The sequence below is a fragment of the Neovison vison genome, chromosome 1, assembly GCF_020171115.1.
Source record: "Neovison vison isolate M4711 chromosome 1, ASM_NN_V1, whole genome shotgun sequence".
Lineage (NCBI taxonomy): Eukaryota > Metazoa > Chordata > Mammalia > Carnivora > Mustelidae > Neogale > Neogale vison.
The window spans coordinates 89,686,888-89,707,401 of record NC_058091.1 but is presented as its reverse complement, the minus strand read 5'-3'; the positions used below and the strand labels follow the sequence as shown (position 1 = coordinate 89,707,401).

Sequence of the window (20,514 nt, the reverse complement as noted above, 5' to 3'; positions counted from 1 at the left end):
AGTGCAGAGGACAGGCATAAAAGCAGTGCCGAAACAACCCGTGGTGAACAGGATATGATGGGACAAGCCTTAGGAGTGCCAGCTTATTAGGGGGATCCGACGGCAAACTCCTCTTGGAACGGGCTTCTTGAAAACTAGTTTGTACATTTCACGGAGCTGAGTGAGTCATCAGCACTCAATACGTATCTGTATGATATTCCACTTTTGCTTAGAATGAGAGACATCCATACAGGAGCTGGTGTTTGGGTCCCTTGCCTAAGGGCTGGCTCCTGGGGGACGGGAACAGCAAGGCCCCAGATCAGGAAGGAGATGACAGTGCTGACAAGGAAATGAGGACTGGCAAAGTGGAGAAACAACAGAGGCAGGAAAAACGGGGTAAGACAAAGAAATCAAGCATCTCTCCACCAAAGAGCCTGATTTTGGCACTAAACCTCCTCTGGACAGCACCACCTGTCCTGGGAGGCCATCCCTCCCTACTGGCTTGGAGCCCTTGCAGCTTGGGAACGGGACTGAGAACAGCTACCTAGGCTTGGAGGTCTTGGTGGTCTGGCTGCCACAGAAGGGGACCTCTGCCTGACCCCGGCAAGGCCCCATAGGCTCTGGCTTGGCATACGTCAGGATCTGGGGCCGGTCGTCACGCCGTTCCACATAGCCCTGGCCCAGGAGATGCAGGATGCAAGAAAGGACATCTGTACTAGTACAGGCCACGCCTCCTGCAACGGTGCGGCCCAGGCTTCCGGGGGGGTTTGGACCCTTCTGCCAGGCTTCCAGCACCTGGATGGGACAAGAGGATACAGGCAGGCTATTTTTACCTAGAGGAGCCAGCCTGCCTGGGTTTGATGCTCAGCTCTTCCACTTACTAGATGCGTGACTACGGATGTGTTACTAACTCTCAGGCCTCACTTTTCTTCTCTGTCAAATGGGAATAATAGTAAATAATAAAACTAATACCACCACCATCACCTATCCCGTAAGACTGCTGTGCAGATTAAATGACTTAATCACGCAAAATCTTGGAAGAGGGCCTGGCACATGGTGAACACTCATGTCTCCTCTCTATCTTTTGTCTCCCTAAGTGCTCTGTCAGGAAGAGAAAACCCAGATGCAAATGTCACCCTAGAGTTCTCATACTGAGAGAGTTTACCTTCCCTTGTGATGATCCCTGGCTCTAAGCCTCCACCCTGAGCCTGACTCCATCCCCTAACTTCACGGTCCCCTCTGCCTACCAGACAAACCAGCTGATCAATATGGAGGCCCTTTTCCCCATGGGCTTTGAGAATACGGACAAGAAGACAGCTCAAGAGGTTCCTCTTCTGTTCCAGAGTTCGGCCCTCATCCTTCTCGACGTTCAAGTACTTCTGGGACGGTATCAACCACAGGGCCTCCCCACAGCGCTGGGGCCCAGGCGTCCGAAGCCGCAGCACACCTGGAACTCACTCCCAGTCAGCACCGGAGGCGGGGAAGGGAGAGGTGAGTGGCAGCAAAGGGGACCCCGGTTCTTTCCCTACCACACGCCCACCATGAGTGCCCCATCCCCTAGGACCAGTGGCAAAGCCCAGCCCCTGTTGACCTACCCCTGGGTGGAAAGCCCTGACCCTCGTGCAGGGTCAAAGGGCCATTGTCTGAGGTGAGCGGCAGAAGTGCCTGGAGCAGCAGCTCTGGGGTGAGGTCAGAATTCTTCAGCAGGGTCTCTACAGACACCTCCTGGTGAGGAGAAATGGGTGGTCAGGAGTAGAGAGTCAGGGGAAAGGAAAATAAGAGGGGGAAGGCGGGAAAAAGGGACAGAGTTTAGAACAGTGGCAGACAGGGGGAAGAGAAGACAAAGGCTGAGAAGCTGAGGCACCTCTGTCTGATTGAAATACAACAGCAGCCACATCTGCACGGTGGACACATGCAGGGTCTGGTCCCCAAACTGCAGCTCGGCCCTCCCCAGCCACGTCCACTGCAGCCGCCGATGTGGTCCCATGTCCAGGACTGGATGATTCTGACCTGGGAAAGCACGGAAGAGTAGAGACAAAGAGCAGGAGAAACGAGGGGGTTAGAGGCTGAGGCCAGGGTGTACCATTAGTCAAGCTTCACTCCTGCTGATCTCTGTGGGGAGGAGGGCCCCCAACAGAAGTAACCTGTCAAGCTTCCAGAGCTCAGACTCCTCTGTGCCTGCCTCCCTGGCGAGCCACACGTGATCTGGGAGCCCACCCTGTGCTTTGCCCCACACCAGGCAGGCTCCACGAAAGAAACACCAGAGAGAAGAGACCTGGGTTTTGCCCTCAAGGAGCTGACAGCTTATAAAGACCCACTAGGCTACGTCTCTTCCTCCTGCTGTGTTACAACTCAGGTGAGATGAGCCTGGATATCCACTCTTACTAGAAAGCAAGGATGCTGTCAAAGCCGGACAGTATCAAAAAGAACGAGTCTGAGAGGTGCTCTCTGGCCAAAGATGGGGCAGTGTGAGCATCAAGAAAATAACACCTGTGCTGGATTGAAACATATGAAATATTTTAAAATTCATGAGTTCATCATGACATTTTTTTTTTTTTAAATCACACTGGCTATCTCTTCGGAGGATGCTAGAGGAACCAACACATTATTTTGAAAACCGGTTCAGAGTAAGGGGGAGGAGAAGAGAATCAAGCCTTTCCTATATAAACCATAACCAGAAAGTTGAGAGAAAACGTTTAACCTAATACAACAAAATCAGAATGGTACAATCCGTACACCCTAATGAAATGACAGCTGAGCAATGGCAACGAGTGACCACCTTGTGAGAAGCTGACAGGAAACTATACATAATGTGCAGATCAGACTTGCAACACTGAAACCCACTGATCCATCTTAAAACATCCCAGAGACAGGTAGAAGGACACGCTACCACCTATGAAATGCTCTTGCCCCAGAAATCACACCCAAATTGGCATTAACGTCTATATCTAAATATCTGTTTTCCAGAAATGAAAGAGACAGAGGAACAGGACAGGGGACACCACGTGGATACGGTCAGCAAAATCCACCCTGTGGATGACTCTGTGTGGCAAACAATCTAGTTTCCTCTATAGACAATTGCAAGGGAGCAAAAAAGGAAGGCAGGATCTATAGATTACTGGAGATGAAAGGTAGAGCTCAATCAAATGAAAGTGGGGGCTTGGTATAGATCCCCAATTAATAAAAAACTAATTTGAAAACTTGAAGCAAAGGGGGAAAATATGGACACTTTACTGTCTGAAATTAGGAACTGTTATTAATTTCTCAAAGTTTGATCACTGCAGTGCCCTTGTTTTTAAAAACAGAATCCTTGGGGCACCTGGGTGGCTCAGTGGGTTAAGCCTCTGTCTTTGGCTCAGGTCACGATCTCAGGGTCCTGGGATAGAGCCCCACATCAGGCCCTCTGCTTAGCAGGGAGCCTGCTTCCCCCCAACTTCCAGCCTCTCTGCCTACTTGTGATCTCTGTCTCTGTTAAATAAAATATTAAAAAAAAAAAAAAACAGAATCCTTAATCTTTTAAATTTGAGAACTGGGGAAAGTGGGTGGGGGGAACAGAAAAAATGAGATTGGCCGTGAATTGACCCACGTGTACACTGGAATTTATTCTCTCTACTTTTTAAAAAAGGATTTATTTATTTATTTGAGAGAGAGAGGGAGAGAGAGCACATACACAGAAGGAAACGGAGAGACAGACTCCCAGTGCGCAGGGAGCCCGATGGAGGGCTCGACACCAGAACCCAGGGATCATGACCTGAGCCGAAGACAGATGCTCAGTTGACTGAGCTACCCAAGTGCCCCACGTTCTGTCTACTTTTGCGTATGTCTGAAATTTACCATAATAAAAAAAAATTTTAATGAGGGTGAAGGTAAGACATTCTAAAAAACTGATAACGTTTTTCACCCATACTCCCTCAATGAAGAGACTTCTAAAGGATATACTTAGAGGGGGATGCCTGGGTGGCTCGATTGGTTAAGCATCTGCCTTCAGCTCAGGTCATGATCCTAGGGTCCCAGGATCGAGTCCGCATCAGGCTCCTTGCTCAGTGGGGAGCCTGCTTCTCCCTCTGCCTCTGCCGGCCACTCTGCCTGCTTGTGCACACACTCTCTCTCTCTGACAAATAAGTAAATAAAATCCTTAAAAAATAAAAAGAAATTTTAAAAAGAAAAGGATATACTTAGGGAAGGAGACGGAACTCAGAAAGAAGGATCAAGATGCAAGAGGATTAGTGATGGAAGCAACTAGTATAATAGCAAATCTAAACACCAACCAAATAAGACAGTGATAATAATGACTCTTTGGGAGGTAGGAAAAAAAAAGATTGCCCTATAATATCAAACAACAGTAACAATTAAGATTGGGAGTGAGAGTTGCAGTTAAGATTTTCTATGGCCCTGGGGTGCCTGGGTGGCTCAGTTGGTTAAACGTCTTCCTCTGGCTCAGGGCATGATCCCAGGGTGCTGGGATCAAATCCCACATCTGGCTTTCTGCTCAGCGGGGGTCTGCTTCTTCCTCTCACTCTCCCTCTGTATTCTCCCTCTCTCTCTCTCTCAAACAAATAACTAAATCTTTATTTTATTTATTTATTTTAGTAAGAGGAGTTTATTATTTATTTACTTTTAAGATTTTATTTATTTATTTGACAGAGATCACAAGTAGGCAGAGAGGCAGGCAGACAGAGAGGAAGGGAAGCAGGCTCCCCGCTGAGCAAAGAGCCCAATGCGGGGCTCTATCCCAGGACCCTGGGATCACGATCTGAGCCGAAGGCAGAGGCTTTAACCCACTGAGCCACCCAGGTGCCCCATAACTAAATCTTTAAAAAAAGATTTTCTATGGTCCTTTTATTGCTTGGGAAGTTTGGGGAGTGATGTTAACAAGTCAAACATACAGGTTACAAACATAAGGGTAATCAACTACAGAAACAGAATGTGTGACTTCCAAAACTGGTAGAGACCAAAAAAAAAAAAAAAAGAGGAATTTTTAAAAATGCACAAAAATCCAAGGTAGAAATGTATCTATAAATGGTGTTCAATTTATTATTCTTCTTTTACCTATATTCTTTTGTATATATAAAATATCTATAATTTAAAATTATAAGAAAGGTGGGCGCCTGGGTGGCTCAGTGGGTTAAGCCGCTGCCTTCGGCTCAGGTCATGATCTCAGGGTCCTGGGATCGAGTCCCGCATCGGGCTCTCTGCTCAGCGGGGAGCCTGCTTCCTCCTCTCTCTCTCTGCTTGCCTCTCTGCCTACTTGTGATCTCTCTCTGTCAAATAAATAAATAAATAATAAATAAATAAAATCTTTAAAATTATAAGAAAGGTAAACTAAAATGTAAGAGCTTAGAGGCGCCTGGGTGGCTCAGTGGGTTGGTTGGGCCTCTGTCTTCAGCTCAGGTCATGATCCCAGGGTCCTCAGCAGGGAGCCTGCTTCCCCTCCGCTCTCTACCTGTCTCTCTGCCTATTTGTGATCTCTCTCTCCCTGTGTCAAATAAATAAATAAGATCTTTTAAAAAGATCTTATTTTTTATTTAAAAAAAATAAAAATAAATAAAATGTACGAGCTTAGCAACAGAAGCCAAATATATCATTACTCACAAAAATTATAAACAGACTAAAATTGACAGCTCAAAGGAGAGCGTGTTGAATAAAAAACAAATTCTAGGTATTTACAAGACACCTGCCTAAAATAAGATTATGGCAAACTTAAAAGTAAATGATACTGGGAGATATTCTGATGAGTGCAGAATATAGCCATGGTTTTGGAAGTATCTCGCCAACAGATTGCTTATTAGTAGTGGCAAGGGGAAAATATTAACTATACAGTGGGGAGTCAACCCACCTCTTGATCAGGTTGTCAAATTCACATTACAAAAAGCAGCAGATGGAAATTGCATGCTTCCAAATGAAACACACAGAGGACATAATGTCACTTACTTAGGATTCTGGCCCGGAATGCATCACCTGATCTAATTATGAGGAAATATACAAATTTAAAATGAAAAACATTTAGAGGGGTGCCTGGGTGGCTCAGTGGGTTAAAGCCTCTGCCTTCAGCTCAGGTCATCATCCCAGGGTCCTGGGATCAAGCCCCACATCTGCTCTCTGCTCAGCAGGGAGCCTGCTTCCTCCTCTCTCTCTGCCTGCCTTTCTGCCTACTTGTGATCTCTGTCTGTCAAATAAGTAAATAAAATCTTAAAAAAAAAATTTTTTTTAATTTAGAAAAATCTAAATGGCTACACTTCCAAGGGTGTCAATGTTGTAAAAGACCAAAAAAAAAAAGCTAAGGTATTGTTTCATGTTACAAACACTAAAGTCATGACAACTAAACATAATAGATGGTTCCAGACTGGACGCTGTCCTGGACTAAAAAATAATTAAATAAAAAATTCTGACAAAATTAGAATGTGGAAAATAAAGTATTACACCAATGTTAAATTTTAAATTTTTGAAACTGAGAAGTTAACTATTATGTAAGAGAGCACCATGATTCTTAGGAAATCTTTATTCAAGTATTTAGAGGCAAAGGGCCAGTATATATGCAATTTACTGTCAATGGTTTGGGGAGAAAATGTGTGTGTGTTTGTGTGTGTGTATAAATACACATTTTACAAATGTATATACACAGAAAGAGCAAATGATAAAAGCAAATGGGGCAAAATGTTAGCAAAAGGTAAACTTGGATAAAGAGTATGTGAGTGTTCTCACGTGATGGGTGGCTCAGTCAGTTAAGTGTCTGCCTCCGGCTCAGGTCACCATCTCAGGCTCCCTGCTCAGCGGGGCGTCAGCTCCTCCCTCTCCCTCTACCTCCCTCTGCCCCCACCCATCTCATGCTCTCTCTCTCTCTCAAATAAAGTCTTATTTTTTTAAAAAAAAGAGTGCGTATTCTTTGTATTATTCTTACCATTTTTCTGTAAATTTGAAATTATTTCCAAATTAAAAAATTTTATGCAAAAGGATAACTGAATTGTTCACCTAAAATGGTAAAATGGAGGGGGCACCTGGCAGGCTCAGCCAGTGGAGCATATGACTCTTGAACTCAAGCTCCACACTGGGTGTAGAGATTACTTAAAAATAAAACCTTTAAAAATCGGTTCAAATGGCAAATTTTATGTTATTCATCTTTCACCACATAAAAGAAACATAATTACCATTCTCCCCTGACACGGTAAAAGGATAGAAAGATATTCTGGAAAAACCCTAACCAAAGAAAGCTGGTATATTATTAACACCAGATAAAAATAGACTTTGAGAGAAAAACCTTTACTAGAAAGAAAGAAGGTCATTTCATAATAATAAAGTTTAATTAACTTAAGATTTTAAACCTGCAGGGGCACCTGGGTGGCTCAGTGGGTTAAAGCCTCTGCCTTCAGCTTGGGATGTGATCCCAGGGTCCTGGGATGGAGCCCTGCATGGGGCTCTCTGCTCAGAGGGGAGACTGCTTTCTCCCCACCCCCGCCACCGCCTGCCTCTCTGCCTACTTGTGATCTCTGTCAAATAAATAAATAAAATCTTTAATAAAAAAAAAAAAAAAAGCTTTTAAACCTGCATAGTCCATTATGGTAGTCACATGTGGCTATTTAAACGGGTTAAAGTAAATAAAATTAAACACTCAATTCCTCAGCCAAACTAGTCACATTTCAGTAGCTACAAATGGCCATCATAACTGAAGAGTGCAGAAAATAACTTTCCCATCACTGTAGGAAATTCTACTGGACAGCACTGTTAAATGATTTTAAACTTTATTTTATTTCTTAAAAAGATTTTATTTATTTACTTGAGAGACAGAGAGTGGGTTGGGGGGGAGGAGCTGAAGGAGAGGGACAAGCAGACTGCCCCATGAGCATGAAGCCCAACACAGGGCTTGATCCCATGACCCCAAGATCATGACTTAAGCCAAAACCAAGAGTTGGATGCCTAACTGACTGAGCCATGCAGGCGCCTCTATCTAAACTTTAATTTTTAGAAAGAGAGAGAGAGTGCAGGGGATGAGGGGCAGAGGGAGAGAGAGAATCTTTAGCAGACTCTGTGCCCAGCACAGAGCCCAAGGAGTGGCTTGATCTCATGACCCTGAGAACATGATCTAAGCCAAAAATCAAGAGTTTGGACCTTTAACCAACTGAGCCACCCACCAGGCACTCCTAAACCTTTATCTAATAACATAGTCAAAATATATATAAAGCAAAGCTGACCTGATAAAAAGTGTAAAAATGCACTATTGGGGCGCCTGAGTGGCTCAGTTGGTTAAGCAACTGCCTTTGGCTCAGGTCATGATCTTAGAGTCCTAGGATCGAGTCCCGCATCAGGCTCCCTGCTCCACAGGGAGTCCGCTTCTCCCTCAGACCCCTCCCCCATGCTCTCTCTCTCTCAACTAATAAATAAAATCTTCAAAAAAAAATAAAAATTCACTACCATAATGACAGATCTTAATACACCTCTCCCAGTAATCGATCAAGCAGACAAAAATGAGTAAGGTGACAGCAGATTTGAAAAATACAATGAACAAAGTCAGTATGGTGGAATATGTAGAAGCCTTTAACTGGCAGCTGAAGAATACACATTCTTCCTAATCACACATGGAACACTTAGAATATCTGACCTTCTGCTAGGCCATAAAGGAAGTCTCAAGACACTGCAAAGAATCAGAATCAAAGAAACCATGTTCTTTAGCTACAATGGAACCAGGGTTGAAATCTAAAACAAAAAGACAACTAAACGAAGAAAAACTGGCTTGGGAATTTTAAAATATACTTCTAAAAAAGTAATAGATCAAAGTAGAACTAAAAAAAATACTAAATACTCATACACAGCATAATAAAAACTTAGGCAACATCCCAAATGTCCATCAACAGCAGAAAGGGTAAATATATTCATACAATGGAAAGGAATCCACAGTACGAAAAAACAGAGTAATGATACAACAACCTGGGTAGCGCCCACAGACATTACACCCACTAGAAGAAACTAGACACAGCAGAATACACACCTTATTATTCTGTTCATATGATGTTCAAATACAGGCAAGAATCCTTGGTGATAAAAGGGAGAAGAATGGTTTCTCTTGGAAGAACATACTAACTATAAAGGGACATGAAGCAGGACGTCGTCTGGGGTGCTGGAAATGTTCTGGGGGTGGTTATGGGAGTATATGTGTATATAAAATTCATTAAGTCATAATGAAGACTTGTGTACTTTACTGAAAACTATTCCACAAGAAAAACAAATCTAAGCAAAATGAAACAAATTGAAACTGAATGCAGCTAAAGCAATGTTGAGAAGAAAATGAATAGCCTTAAACATTTTTACTTGGATAGAAGACTCCAAGGATAAAAATTAAGTAAGCATGCAACTTGAAGTTAGGAAAAGAAAAATGGAACAAATTCATACAAAAGTGTAGGCAATGATGAGAGACACCAAGAAAGATCTAACCCACCTTTTCCCCCTTTCCTAGGAGACTGCTGTCTCAAGAGACCACTTTTCTTCATATCTACATACTCCTGTCCACAGCATCTCTCCTCTTTCTCTCCTGCCACCCCAAATCTCACCCCAATTGCCTGTCCCTATCTCCTCACTCTGGCTGTAGAAATTGGAGAAGCGGTCAAGGGCATCACAGAATTCAGTGGGAAGGCACTTTCTGGGATGGTACAGGTAGCAGAGTGGGGAGACCGGCCAGCAGCGTGGTGACAGGACCAGTATGGAAACTGTTGGACTTGAATCTTCGATAAATAGTTCTTTCTCAGCCTCCTCTTCCTCTGCTTCCTCCTGAGAGACAGAAGGATTTCAAGGGCTCTTGGGCTCCCTTCTTTGGTCTAGTCTTTTGCTCTCCTATTTTCCCACTCGTTTCCCTTGCTCTTACCTCCTCTTCTTCCAGGCCCTGTTCCTCCTCATTCTCCTGCTCCAAGAGCTGCTGATCGAGCCGCTGGAGCTGGAAGAGGTGGAACTGGCGCTGCAGCTCCTCGGACGTGCTCAGGCTGCGCAGCATCTGCTGGGGGAGGCGGTTGGGGAAGCAGAGGCCAATCTGCTCCAGCACGGCCCCCTCCAGCCAGCTCGAGCCCACGCTGAGGAGACGGTCGGCCATGTAGTGCCTGCAGCACATGCAGAGTGGGCCGAGCCTCAGTGCAGCTGCTCACTAGGCCAGGGGTCCTGCCATCCCATCCAGAACGTAGGTTCCTCTTTGCAGCAGGCCTGGGTCACAGACCCTGCCTCCCCCGTCACTCCCTGCTTCCTTTCCACTCCTGTCCCACTCATCTCTGTATCTTAATCTCTCCTCTCCACTGCCTCCTCCCACCAAGCCTCAAATCTTCACCCTCTCTAGACTTTACTCCTCTCCTCCCCTACCTCTTAGACCTGCACTCACTGGTAGAAGTGCTCAAAAGTAGTAGCCAGCTCCAGGCCAGAAAGGACCATGATGGGCTCCAGGTGCCGCTGAAGCTGCCCCAGCATTTCCACTCCAGGGGCTCCGCCAACCAGGCCGCCCTGGATCTGCTGGTCGATGTGCCTGGCAAACTGCTCACTTATCTGGGGGCAATGGAAAGGGCACCGGCCAAGCATGAAGAGGGCATGGAGCAGGAGAGGGGGTGGTGAGAGGAGTGAGAGGCAGAGAAAGAGGCGAGCGTGCACCGGCTGACCTGGCGACTGGGAGGCTGGGGGTACTCACGTGGGCAGCGGTGAGAAAGGACTGCTGGAGCAAGGCGCCCGAGAAGCCACTGCGCAGAGCCACCGTGAAGGCTGCCCGAGGCCCAAAGAGCTCTGAGCCTGCTCTCTGCAAATGCTCATAGAGCTTACAGTATCGAGGCACGAAGTCGGGGGCCCTCCAGGATGCAGCCAGGAACCTGCTGACCTGAGAAGGGAGGAGAAGGACCAGCAGATGCCGCAGGCTGGCTGTGGCCCCGTCTCGGACCGCAGCTTCCTTGCTCTCACCTGTCCCTGCACCACGCTCAGCCAGCACTGCGTTATGTTCCTCAGGCTGCTGCTGGGAAGGGCTGCTGAGGGCCCAGGGCTCCGGTCCCGGGTCTTACTGTTCTTGCTGACTGTGGAGACAGAGGGCAAGAGAAGCGGCTCTGTTTCAGCCCTGGAGTGAATCAGGGATCTAGGGTACCGACCCCTGGAAAGGCTCAGAGCAGAGCACTCGGGGAGAGCAAGATCCAAGATGGGGAGGAGCCAGGCACCACCACTGCCCAGTTTCTTAGCTCAAAAGGCCATTGCTGGGACTTACTGGGTCGAGTGGATGGCTCAGGAGAAGGCTCGGGCGGAGGCTCCACATGTACCAGCAAGTGACAAAGGCGACGAACTCGAGAGGCAAAGGGTGCTGCTCGACTCAGGGGGTCCTGAGAGCTCTGCCTTTGCTCTAAGTACTGATCCAGCAGCCAGCCTAGGGAGCTCACACCCTCTGCATCTAAAAGAAGACAGGTCAGAAAGAGGTGTTGGGAAATAGGGGGACAGAGAGCCCAGGAAAAGGAGAGAGAAGGCCCAATTACACAAAAAAGTCAGAGGTGGCCGGGCCCGGGCTTACTTCAGCTGGAGTCTGGGTGGGTGCTAAGCAGGTGGGGGTGGGGTGGAGGAGAAGATTCAAATACCAGAGTCTCAGGGAGCAGTCCCTGGGGCAGGAAGGAGAGGAACACTGAGGTGACAGGCCTTCAGGGATAAAGACAGGGACCAAGAGAGCCAAGAGCGTTAACTCAGGTGATCCCTGGGAATCATTATGAGGGGCTGGTTAGTGGGGCCAGGGGTCGGGGTGGTTACCGGGGGAGGTGATGTTCTGCACCAGGGGGCTGACCAGGGCCTCCCAGCAGGTCTTGCCCAGTGCTTGGGCGGCCTCGTCATCAGGCAGGAAGCGATCGGCAAAATTCTGCTCATGGCGCAGAACCCTGTTAAGTCTGGGGATAAGGAGTGTGGTCAAGGCACAGGTTTTTCTGCGGCCTCTACTCAAGTGCGGTCAGCTCCCACTCTGGTTGTGCTCGGTCCCCTAACCAGCCTGCTGCCACCAGCACACACTTGCCACCTGTGTTTCCCTTTCCCTCATGTCCTAGCTGCTGCTTTACCTGCAGAAGTCTTCCATCACCTACTTTTTTTTAAAAGGATTTATTTATTTGAGAGAAACAGTGAGTGGAAGAGAGAGGGAGAAAGAATCTGAAGCAGACTCCATTCTGAATGCACAGCCCAATGTGGGGCTCAATCCTATGCCTGTGAGTTCAGGACCTGAAGCAAAACCAAGAGTCCAATGCGACTGAGCCACCCAGGCACCCCTCCCACCACCTCCTTCTTAACAGTGTCCTCCCAGTGTATTACCCTCTCTTCCCCCCAACCCAGCCCCCTGCCTGCGCCACCCACCGGGGACAGAGCTGGAGGAGGCGCTTGCGGTCCTCTGCTATGTCCCGGCTCCAGGCTTGTGCCCGAATGGTATAGAAGAGACATGTCCGGCGACACAGCTGCTCCCGGAAAAGTGGCCAGAAAGTGGGCTTGGGGCCCAGAACCTCCACACCTCGAACCCGGGTGTCGATGCCGCCCTGTAACATGCAGACTCATCTACCACCTAAGCCACCCAGCCACCAAGTGCTACCAAAAGAAAGCCAGGTCTCGTGCCCTGAGTTCCCCGGAGGCCCATGAGACATTCCCACATCTCTGGAACTCAAGAGGCTCCTGGGCCATCCCCCAGCAGATGCGTGGCCTGAGCCTGGCCCCCGCACGCTGGGGGACGCAATCACTGTGAACATCCTGTGCTACCCCTGTGCTAACATGGTCCCCAGCCCAGCCTCCTCCCTCACCCCACCTGCTGGCAGCGCTTTATGCGGATCTGGATGATAGGCCAGAAGCGGTTCAGGTTCTCCAGGAGGACCACCCGGCTGGCAGAAGGCATCACATTGACCTGATGGGGAGGGGAAAAGGAGAGAGGACTGTCCATCTCCGGCAGTGGGGTTGGAGGGACTACTGTGATGGTGTGTGCGCTTTACTTATGCATTGAGTCCACAAACCCGTGCCAGTCTGCTTGGTCCCCTAACCAGCTTGCTGCCAAGCACAAGCACTTGTCACACACACTTGTTACCTGTCTTCCCCTCCCCTCCATGAACCCTGCTCTCACTGCTTAGGAGGCAAAGCCTGACTGGGAGAAAGAACATGGGAATCCTCCAGGGATTCTCTTCCAAAGAGGTCCTGGGACAGAAGGATGGGGAGCAAGATCAAGGTGGGGGGCACCAGGGTCCCCACCGTGTTGAGCTCAGTGCTGATGGAGCTGGCACTATCGCCCCCAAACACCACCACCCTGGCCGGCATGTAGCTTGAGTCCTCACTGGCCACGAGCAAAGTCAGCTGCCTGGGAGAGGAGAAAACAGTCAGTTAAAACTGGAGCCCTGCTTTTCGAAATGACTTCAACCCACCACTTCCTTCTCAGACTCCTGTCCTTCTGCTGCCTCCTTAAGTGTCAGTCTTCCCAAAGCCTCTACTCTCCTCTTACCTTCCCTTAACTATTTAAAACCATAGTTTCAACCCAAAACTAATATCCTTATGACTCCAAATCCACATCTCTACCCTAGACAGCTCCTCTCAGCTCTCACACTATGTACCCAACACACACGTCCATGTCAGACTCCCCAGGCCCCTCACAGTCAACAGGCGTAAATGGAACCATCAATCCGGCCACAGAAGCCTGTCCCTCTTCCTACATGCCTCTCGGGAAGAAAACTGCCATCTCCCTAGAGCGCTCTGTCACTGTGACTTCCCCCATTTACGGCTTTCCTATCAATGGCTCATCTGGGAGACTCTGGCCCTTGAGATCTGTCAGTCCGCCACCCTGTCGCAATGCTCATTCCCTCTGCCTAACTGAAGACATTCATTACTCAATGAGACCACACATAAACCTTCCAGCTCTCTGGCCTCCAACCCAAACTCCCATAACTGCCAGGGTGACTTCTCTTTTTTTATTTTTTATTTTTTTTTACAGCTTTTACTTATTTATTTGACAGAGAGAACACAAGCAGGAGGAGAGGCAGAGGGAGAAGCAGACTCCTCACTAGGCAGAAAGCCCGACGCAGGGCTTAATCCCAGGACTCTGGGACCATGACCTGAGCTGAAGGCAGACATTGAACCGACTGAGTCACCCAGGTGCCCCAAGGGTGACTTTTCTAAATACTACTAATAAAAAAATCTAGGGGCACCTGAGTGGCTCAGTGGGTTAAGCCTCTGCCTTCAGCTCAGGTCATGATCCCAGGGTCCTGGAATCAAGGCCCGCATTGGGCTCTCAGCTCAGCAGGGAGCCTGCTTCCCCACCCCCCACCCTGCCTGCCTCTCTGCCTACTTGTGATCTCTGTCTGTCAAATAAATAAATAAATAAATCTTTTTTAAAAAAAAAATCTAGTTTTGTCTCTTCTCTTCTCTTTTTTTTTTTTTTTTTTTTAAAGATTTTATTTATTTATTTGACAGACAGATCACAAGTAGGCAGAAAGGCAGGCAGGGAGTCTTCTCTTCTTTAAATCCTTCAGTGGCTCCCCCAGTTTCAGAACAAAGCTCAAACTTCTTAGCTCACAACACTCTCTGTGATCTGGCTCTGCCTAGTTTTCTGGCTTTGTCTCCTGCCATTTCATGACATACACCCTACATTCCAGCCAAACACAGTCACTTAAACTTCCACCAAACATGTCGTTGTGCTTCTTACTTCCATTTTGCACATATGCTGTCCCTCTGCCTGGACTAGCCAATGTCCTCTCTTTATACATCTTTATATAGCTTGTTTCAAAGCTCAGTTCATTTAACCCCTCCTTGTGGAAGCCTTCTCTCACCTCAGGGTCTATGTTACTTTTTCTTACTCTTAACTGATTTTCCAGCTAGCTCCCCTACAAGATCACAAGTTCCCTGAAGATGGGTACCATATCTTACTGTGCTCAGAGCCCCAGACTGGCCTAGTGCCTGACACAGAGTGTACATTAAACAAGTACCCATGGAAACAGTAAATAGGAAAGTTCTCAATATCCCTCAACACCAGGCACGGCAGTGACATCTGTTCCTGGCAGGAGGAGTCATGTATATGGGTGCTTGGAGAAGGTATACTGGGGTGTCTCAAAATATCCACGCATACGTGTGTGTGCAAGGACATGCGTGTGTGGGCATGTTCCTACCTGACAAGAACGCCCCGGTGCATGTGCAAGGTGATGTAGTGGGAGCCAGTACTACCATTGGACTCCCAGTAGGTCTTGGGGTTGCGGTCCGTCAGCTTGCTGGCCCGATGGGGGTTGGAAGACACCTCGACCTTCTCCCAGCACTTGTCCTCCTTCACCTCCACACTGGAGCCTGGGGGTGGGGGGCAGGGGTGGCTGTCACAGCCTGGTTAGTTGAGAGGGAAGATAGGCAAGGGACGGGGAGAACAAATACTGGGGTTCAGGCCAGGGAAAGCAGATGGGGGCACAGACCCTGGCAGAGATGCCTGAGGAACACGTCAAAGAATGGGATGTTGATGGGCTGATGGGTCCGTCTGTGGTCTTCGATCTGGCCCAGCACCATCTGCAGCCAGAAGAGCAGAGAGAAGGGGCATAGGGAGGAGGGAAGAATATGAAGAACACAGAGAAACATGTATGGAGAACAAGCCAAGGGGCAAAAAACACTCAACCCTCTTCTTCACACATTTGGGCAGAACAGGACGATCGTTGGGTAACAGCTGAGAAACACGCGGCCAGATTTGCCGCCACTTGTGCCAAACAGGGACCCACAATGAATCCCCTTCCCCTACTTCTGGCTTATGTTCTCCCTCAGCTCTGGTCCCCCCGAGTCTCCTCACCTGAATGCAGCCAGCCAGGATGCTGGAGGTGAGGTTGCTGTAGAGCTGGGCATGTTTCTCACATTCTGTCACCAGGTCCCGGAGCTCACAGGCCAGCAGCAGCTGAGCCGAGTGTTTGTCCAGGACTTTGGAGAGGGCCTCCTTGGCTCCCAGGCAGCAGAGAACCACAGCGTAGTCCTTATGCATTGAGGCCAGGCGATGCAGAAAGCAGAGCAGCTCCTGGACGATCTGAGCCCAGAGCCACAGGGATTAACGTATGGGAAACAAAGGGTAGGCCCCGGAAGGGACGGGGGGAGGCGGGGGGGGGGGCTTTAGAAAAGAGAACATGGTAGATGAGATTTGGGAGAAAGTTGAAAGCACAGGGAAAGGAGAGTAACCAAGAAGGTTGGGACAGAGCAGTAGGGTGCTGGGACCCCCCGAGCTGGCAGAGCCTGGGCACAGCTTCCAACGCTTCTTCCTGCCGGGCCGAAGCTCTCTCAACAAGCCACCTCGGTGCCTGAGCCTCGGTCCACAACGCACAAACCCAGAAGTGTGGAGAAACATTTGGACTGGTGAGTGTGGGCTTCTCCTAAACCCAGAATCTAAAATCCAGCTGCACCCAAAAGGTTTATACTTCAAAGGCCCCAGTTCTGAGGATTCTTAGAGGACAGTCCTTCTCTCCGCCCCTCTCCCTGTTCAGACCCACCTAGAAAGGCTGCACTTGGCCATCCAAAGCCTCAAAAGGTAGCTGGTGCCCCAGAAGCTACCTTTCCCTCCCCCACCCTCACCAGGGCTCTGGTACCTCAGAGTCACTGCTAGGGCCACTGAGACAGTTGAGGCAGGGCTCCAAGACCTCGTGCCAGGGGAGGACCATTGCCTCAGGGTGATCTAGCAGCCGGGTCATGATCCTGGTGAGGGGAGAGAAACAAGCAAAGTCCCTGCGGTCTGTCGGCTCCCCCCACCTCTGATGCATGGGTGCCCCAAAAGGCCCCCTCACCTCAGTGCGGTCAGCAGCAGCGTTTTGTTGGGCCCCGGGGCATCCAGAGTCCTCAGCAACAGGAGGAAGGGCTGGTTCTCCTGCTGGAGGCGCTTGAGGAGGGGCCTCACGGCGCCCCCTGGGCCACCCTCGCGGCACAGCACCCGCTCCAAGCCCAGCAGGAGCTCTGCGGACGGGCCCCCCACCAGGGATCGGATCAGGCGCTCAGGGGACCCATCCTGGCCCTGGGCACCAGGGGTTTCCAGTGCTGCTGCCCGGACACATGCGAGGAAAAAAAACGAGCATGAAAAGGAGGCATGCAAATTGGTCAAACCGAGAACTAGGCAGGTCCAAAAAATCACCCTTCAGTTTTCCTCCTGTCGGGAGGATGTATGTAGTTCGTACCAAACTGTGGGGGATTTTCTTCTCTGGCCCCAGATCTATAGCTAGGTGCCATCTGGGAAAAAGCTGAGTATGGCGAACACTGTCACGTTCAACACAAGACATTTTTAAACTCATACAGTCATACAATGACCTGTTATTATTAAATAGTAGGTATGCTGTTACATCAGCCAGTAAGTATAAAGTGTTATAATCACATCCCCCTACTATCTAGCCTGGTGGCATCACAGATTTGATTTTTAAGTAATTTCTACACCCAACGTGGGGCTGGAACTTACAACTCCAAGATCAAGAGTCACCGGGTCTACTGACTGCGCCAGCCAGGCACCCTGCATGCTGGCTTTAGACACATAATTTTCCTTTCCTATTCTAGAATCTCCTCCTTTTGGCCAGGAAGTTCTACTTAAGATTTAACCTGAACGCCAGAACCCTGATTCATTTCCTGGAGGTTCATCGCATCTTTCCAGGAAGGGGCTAGTACATAAGCCTTAGCCCTCCTGGCCACAGGCTGGCACCGCCTGGTTCCTTGAAGAATTGACCCCCCCACAATGGTACCTGTGCGCTCAGGACTGCCTGGTGGCTCTGAGTAGCGATTGAGAAGCATCATGAGGATGGTGCGTGTGGTAGGCATGGGCTCAGTCCCTGGTGCTATCCCAGAGTGCCTGAACAAGGTGTCTCTCAGCTCTCGGGTTATGATCTGGTCCCCCAGAGTATGGTGGTTGCACAGAAGCAGGTTGAGCAGGAGCAGACCGTTTCTCACTGCAGAGGAGCACCTGGGAGGAGGGAAGCAACCCGGGGAGAAATGGAAAGGGAGTGAACAGAAAGTGAGCAGAAAGACAGCACAAAGGGGAAGAGACTGTGGCTGGGGAGGGAGGAGAAGGGCTCCAGGGCTCCCTCTGAGGCCAGGACATCCGGTTCCCTGACCTCAGGTCACTCCTCCCAACCCCAGGAAGGAAGGTCAGCATGCCCTGCTCTCTCTGGGGCTCTCTCTCCTCCCCTTCACTTGGTCCCTCTTCCAACAACAGTCAGAGGGGGCCACCACCGTTTCATCCAGATGTGACAACATAAAGGGAATTTCTGTGAAGCCCGTGAGATGTGGGCGGGGTAGCAGAGGGGCCTGGGGCTTAGCGGGAGTTTGGAGGGTGATGCCCTGACCCCTCTGTGTTCAGCATCAGGATCACGGCTGCAGGGACAGTAAGGAGCAGGCTCTCAGAGCCTGGGCGGGTGGCTGAGTCAATGCTGGCGAAGATCTCTCTGGTCATCTGGGCATCAAACAAAGGATGGATAGAATCTCGGCCAGAAACAAAAGTGGGGATCTCCGAGGAGCTGGCAATGGCCAGCATCTTCAGTGCCTGCAATGGGGATGTGGAAGCAGAGTTAGCTGTGGGCAGGGCCACCACGCAGAGAAAGAGGAGAGCCAGGTCCTCATTCTCAACTCCAGACTTGGGGGTGGCTGAGCTGTTTGCAAATAGGTCAAGTAGGAGATAGAAAGGGAAGAGGTGATGATGGGATATCAAATGCTACAAACAAAAAGAGAGAGATCAGGAAAGAAAGCAAAGGGAAAAAAACGAGGCTCAATGGTAAAATCAGCCCACACTTGGCTCTGCTGGCACCAATGCCAAGTGGCATGGCCGCCCCCTCCCAAAGCTTCCTGGGCAGGGCAGTGGGGGCAGGGAGGGGAATGTCACTGCATACAGTTGTCTTTGAAGGCTTTCCTTGACATTGTCTTCCATCTCCCTGGACCACCCCTGCCCTTGCAAAACCTCCCTTCTCTTGAATTCCAGGACTCCACAGCCTCCTGGCTGGCCTGCCTCTGGAGTTCCTCTTCTTAATCCTTGACCATGGAAGCTCCTGTCCCATTCTCACTCTGCACTCCCTTCCTGGGCAACCTCATCTGCTCCCACAGCTTCAATTACCACCAAAAGGCTGACAGTCCCAAACCTACATTGCTTGGCCACAAAGCCAGTAGCCAACCCTCCTCAACAAGACGACCTGGGACTTCCTGAGACAATTACAGGAAGAGTGGTTGGAATTATAGGGGAAAATATTTGGAATCGGTGAACTTGCTTGCTGGTACTGTAAAGAAAATTCAGTTAAGATGAATGCCATGCCATTTAGAGTGGAGGCTACCTTCCCTGGGGAAAGTGTTGACCCCTGAGAAGAAACCCACCAGGGATGGAGATTAGAACAAATTCTCAGGATACTCTTCCTTAGAAGGCCTGAACTCTCCATGCATATGCTACCTCATAATGAGGCTTTCTCCCTTTCGTTACCCCCCACTCCTCAATTAGCTGAATTCTGTAAACCTGAAGTTATAAACAGGATGATACAATTCTGCTACAGGGCAAGAGTTTGAATTTAGGGGTAAAGGTTGTATTTCGGTCATGCAGTCTGAGAGGGTTAGGGAATTCTTTGAGCAAACATGGCCTAGACATGAAAGCCTGGCTGCTCTTCAGATGAGGAGCACCTAGCTGGCCCGTGACAGGAAAGAGCCTCCCAACCTCGCCCTGGACTAGCCTGCTCTCAGGGGACCTGTGCACCTGTCCGCACTGTTGCCATTATACTGTCGAAACCCACCATCAGCACCGATATGGACAAAGCCTACCCGCCCTCAGGGACGCCAGTCTATACAGAGCACATCCTGCCCACACCTCCTATCAGCCAGCACTTGTGTCTGGAGTAGTCAGGAAGCCAATTCTTCTGTGAGCTCCCCTGAATGGGGGCCCCCCTTCCCCATCTTCTGGGCCCTGGGGGTGGGGGCAAAGCACTACATCAGGCAAGGGGATATTTTCTACGTAAGGGTACCACTCGGATCAAAGTGTAAAAAATTACTTCGTCGCATGCAGAAAATCAGTCTCTAACCAAATACTTCACTGTAACCCAAAAGACACAGGAAATTCAACATACCGAAAAACTCAACACGGGATCTTCTCTCCATACTTATTCCTCCTCCCACATGCCCCCATGCATGGAGTAAATGGCCTCCTCCTCCCCTCTGCGGCTCGTTTTAAACCTGAGAGTCGTTCTTAAAAGTACGTTTCTCCCTTTCTCCCAAACATGCACTCAGTCTCCATGACTGGACAGCTGGAACCTTCAACACACCCCCTGCATCTCTCATCCCCAGGTCTCTTCCCTGTTTTTCCTGGTCTAAATCATCACAGCACCTCCCTGCTCCTCTTTTTTTTTAATTTAAGATTTTTATTTATGACAGAAAGAGCACAAGCAGAAAAAGAAGCAGGCAAAGAGGCAGACTTCCCGCTGAGCAGGGAGGAGCCCGACTTGGGGCTCCATTCCAGGACCCTGGGATCAGGACCTGAGCCAAAAGCAGACGCCCAACCAACTGAGCCACCCAGGACCGCACCGCCCCCAACCACCTGTCCCTCTCGCCCATCATTCTCTCCCGCCAAGCCCAGTCCACTCA

At 49.3% G+C, this 20,514-nt stretch overlaps 1 protein-coding gene across 3 annotated transcripts in view; it reads right to left on the bottom strand.

Annotated features, from left to right (window-relative positions):
* Positions 1-20,514, bottom strand: part of CUL9 (cullin 9) — a 38,321-nt gene that overhangs the window by 8,965 nt on the left and 8,842 nt on the right. For 2 of the 3 annotated variants that reach the window (XM_044251255.1, XM_044251273.1), the window contains 21 exons: positions 18,249-18,445; positions 17,649-17,866; positions 16,713-16,962; positions 16,518-16,623; positions 15,737-15,964; positions 15,372-15,462; positions 15,081-15,252; positions 13,177-13,282; positions 12,743-12,838; positions 12,304-12,479; positions 11,716-11,849; positions 11,189-11,368; positions 10,894-11,003; positions 10,631-10,813; positions 10,331-10,491; positions 9,830-10,058; positions 9,546-9,735; positions 1,844-1,989; positions 1,575-1,704; positions 1,227-1,426; positions 524-774 (listed from right to left, as the gene is read on the bottom strand). In XM_044251255.1, coding sequence (XP_044107190.1) covers positions 524-774; positions 1,227-1,426; positions 1,575-1,704; positions 1,844-1,989; positions 9,546-9,735; positions 9,830-10,058; positions 10,331-10,491; positions 10,631-10,813; positions 10,894-11,003; positions 11,189-11,368; positions 11,716-11,849; positions 12,304-12,479; positions 12,743-12,838; positions 13,177-13,282; positions 15,081-15,252; positions 15,372-15,462; positions 15,737-15,964; positions 16,518-16,623; positions 16,713-16,962; positions 17,649-17,866; positions 18,249-18,445 — 3,554 coding nt within the window. The remainder of the gene's footprint in view (positions 1-523; positions 775-1,226; positions 1,427-1,574; positions 1,705-1,843; positions 1,990-9,545; positions 9,736-9,829; positions 10,059-10,330; positions 10,492-10,630; positions 10,814-10,893; positions 11,004-11,188; positions 11,369-11,715; positions 11,850-12,303; positions 12,480-12,742; positions 12,839-13,176; positions 13,283-15,080; positions 15,253-15,371; positions 15,463-15,736; positions 15,965-16,517; positions 16,624-16,712; positions 16,963-17,648; positions 17,867-18,248; positions 18,446-20,514) is intronic. The other variant, XM_044251264.1, reaches the window with a different exon arrangement.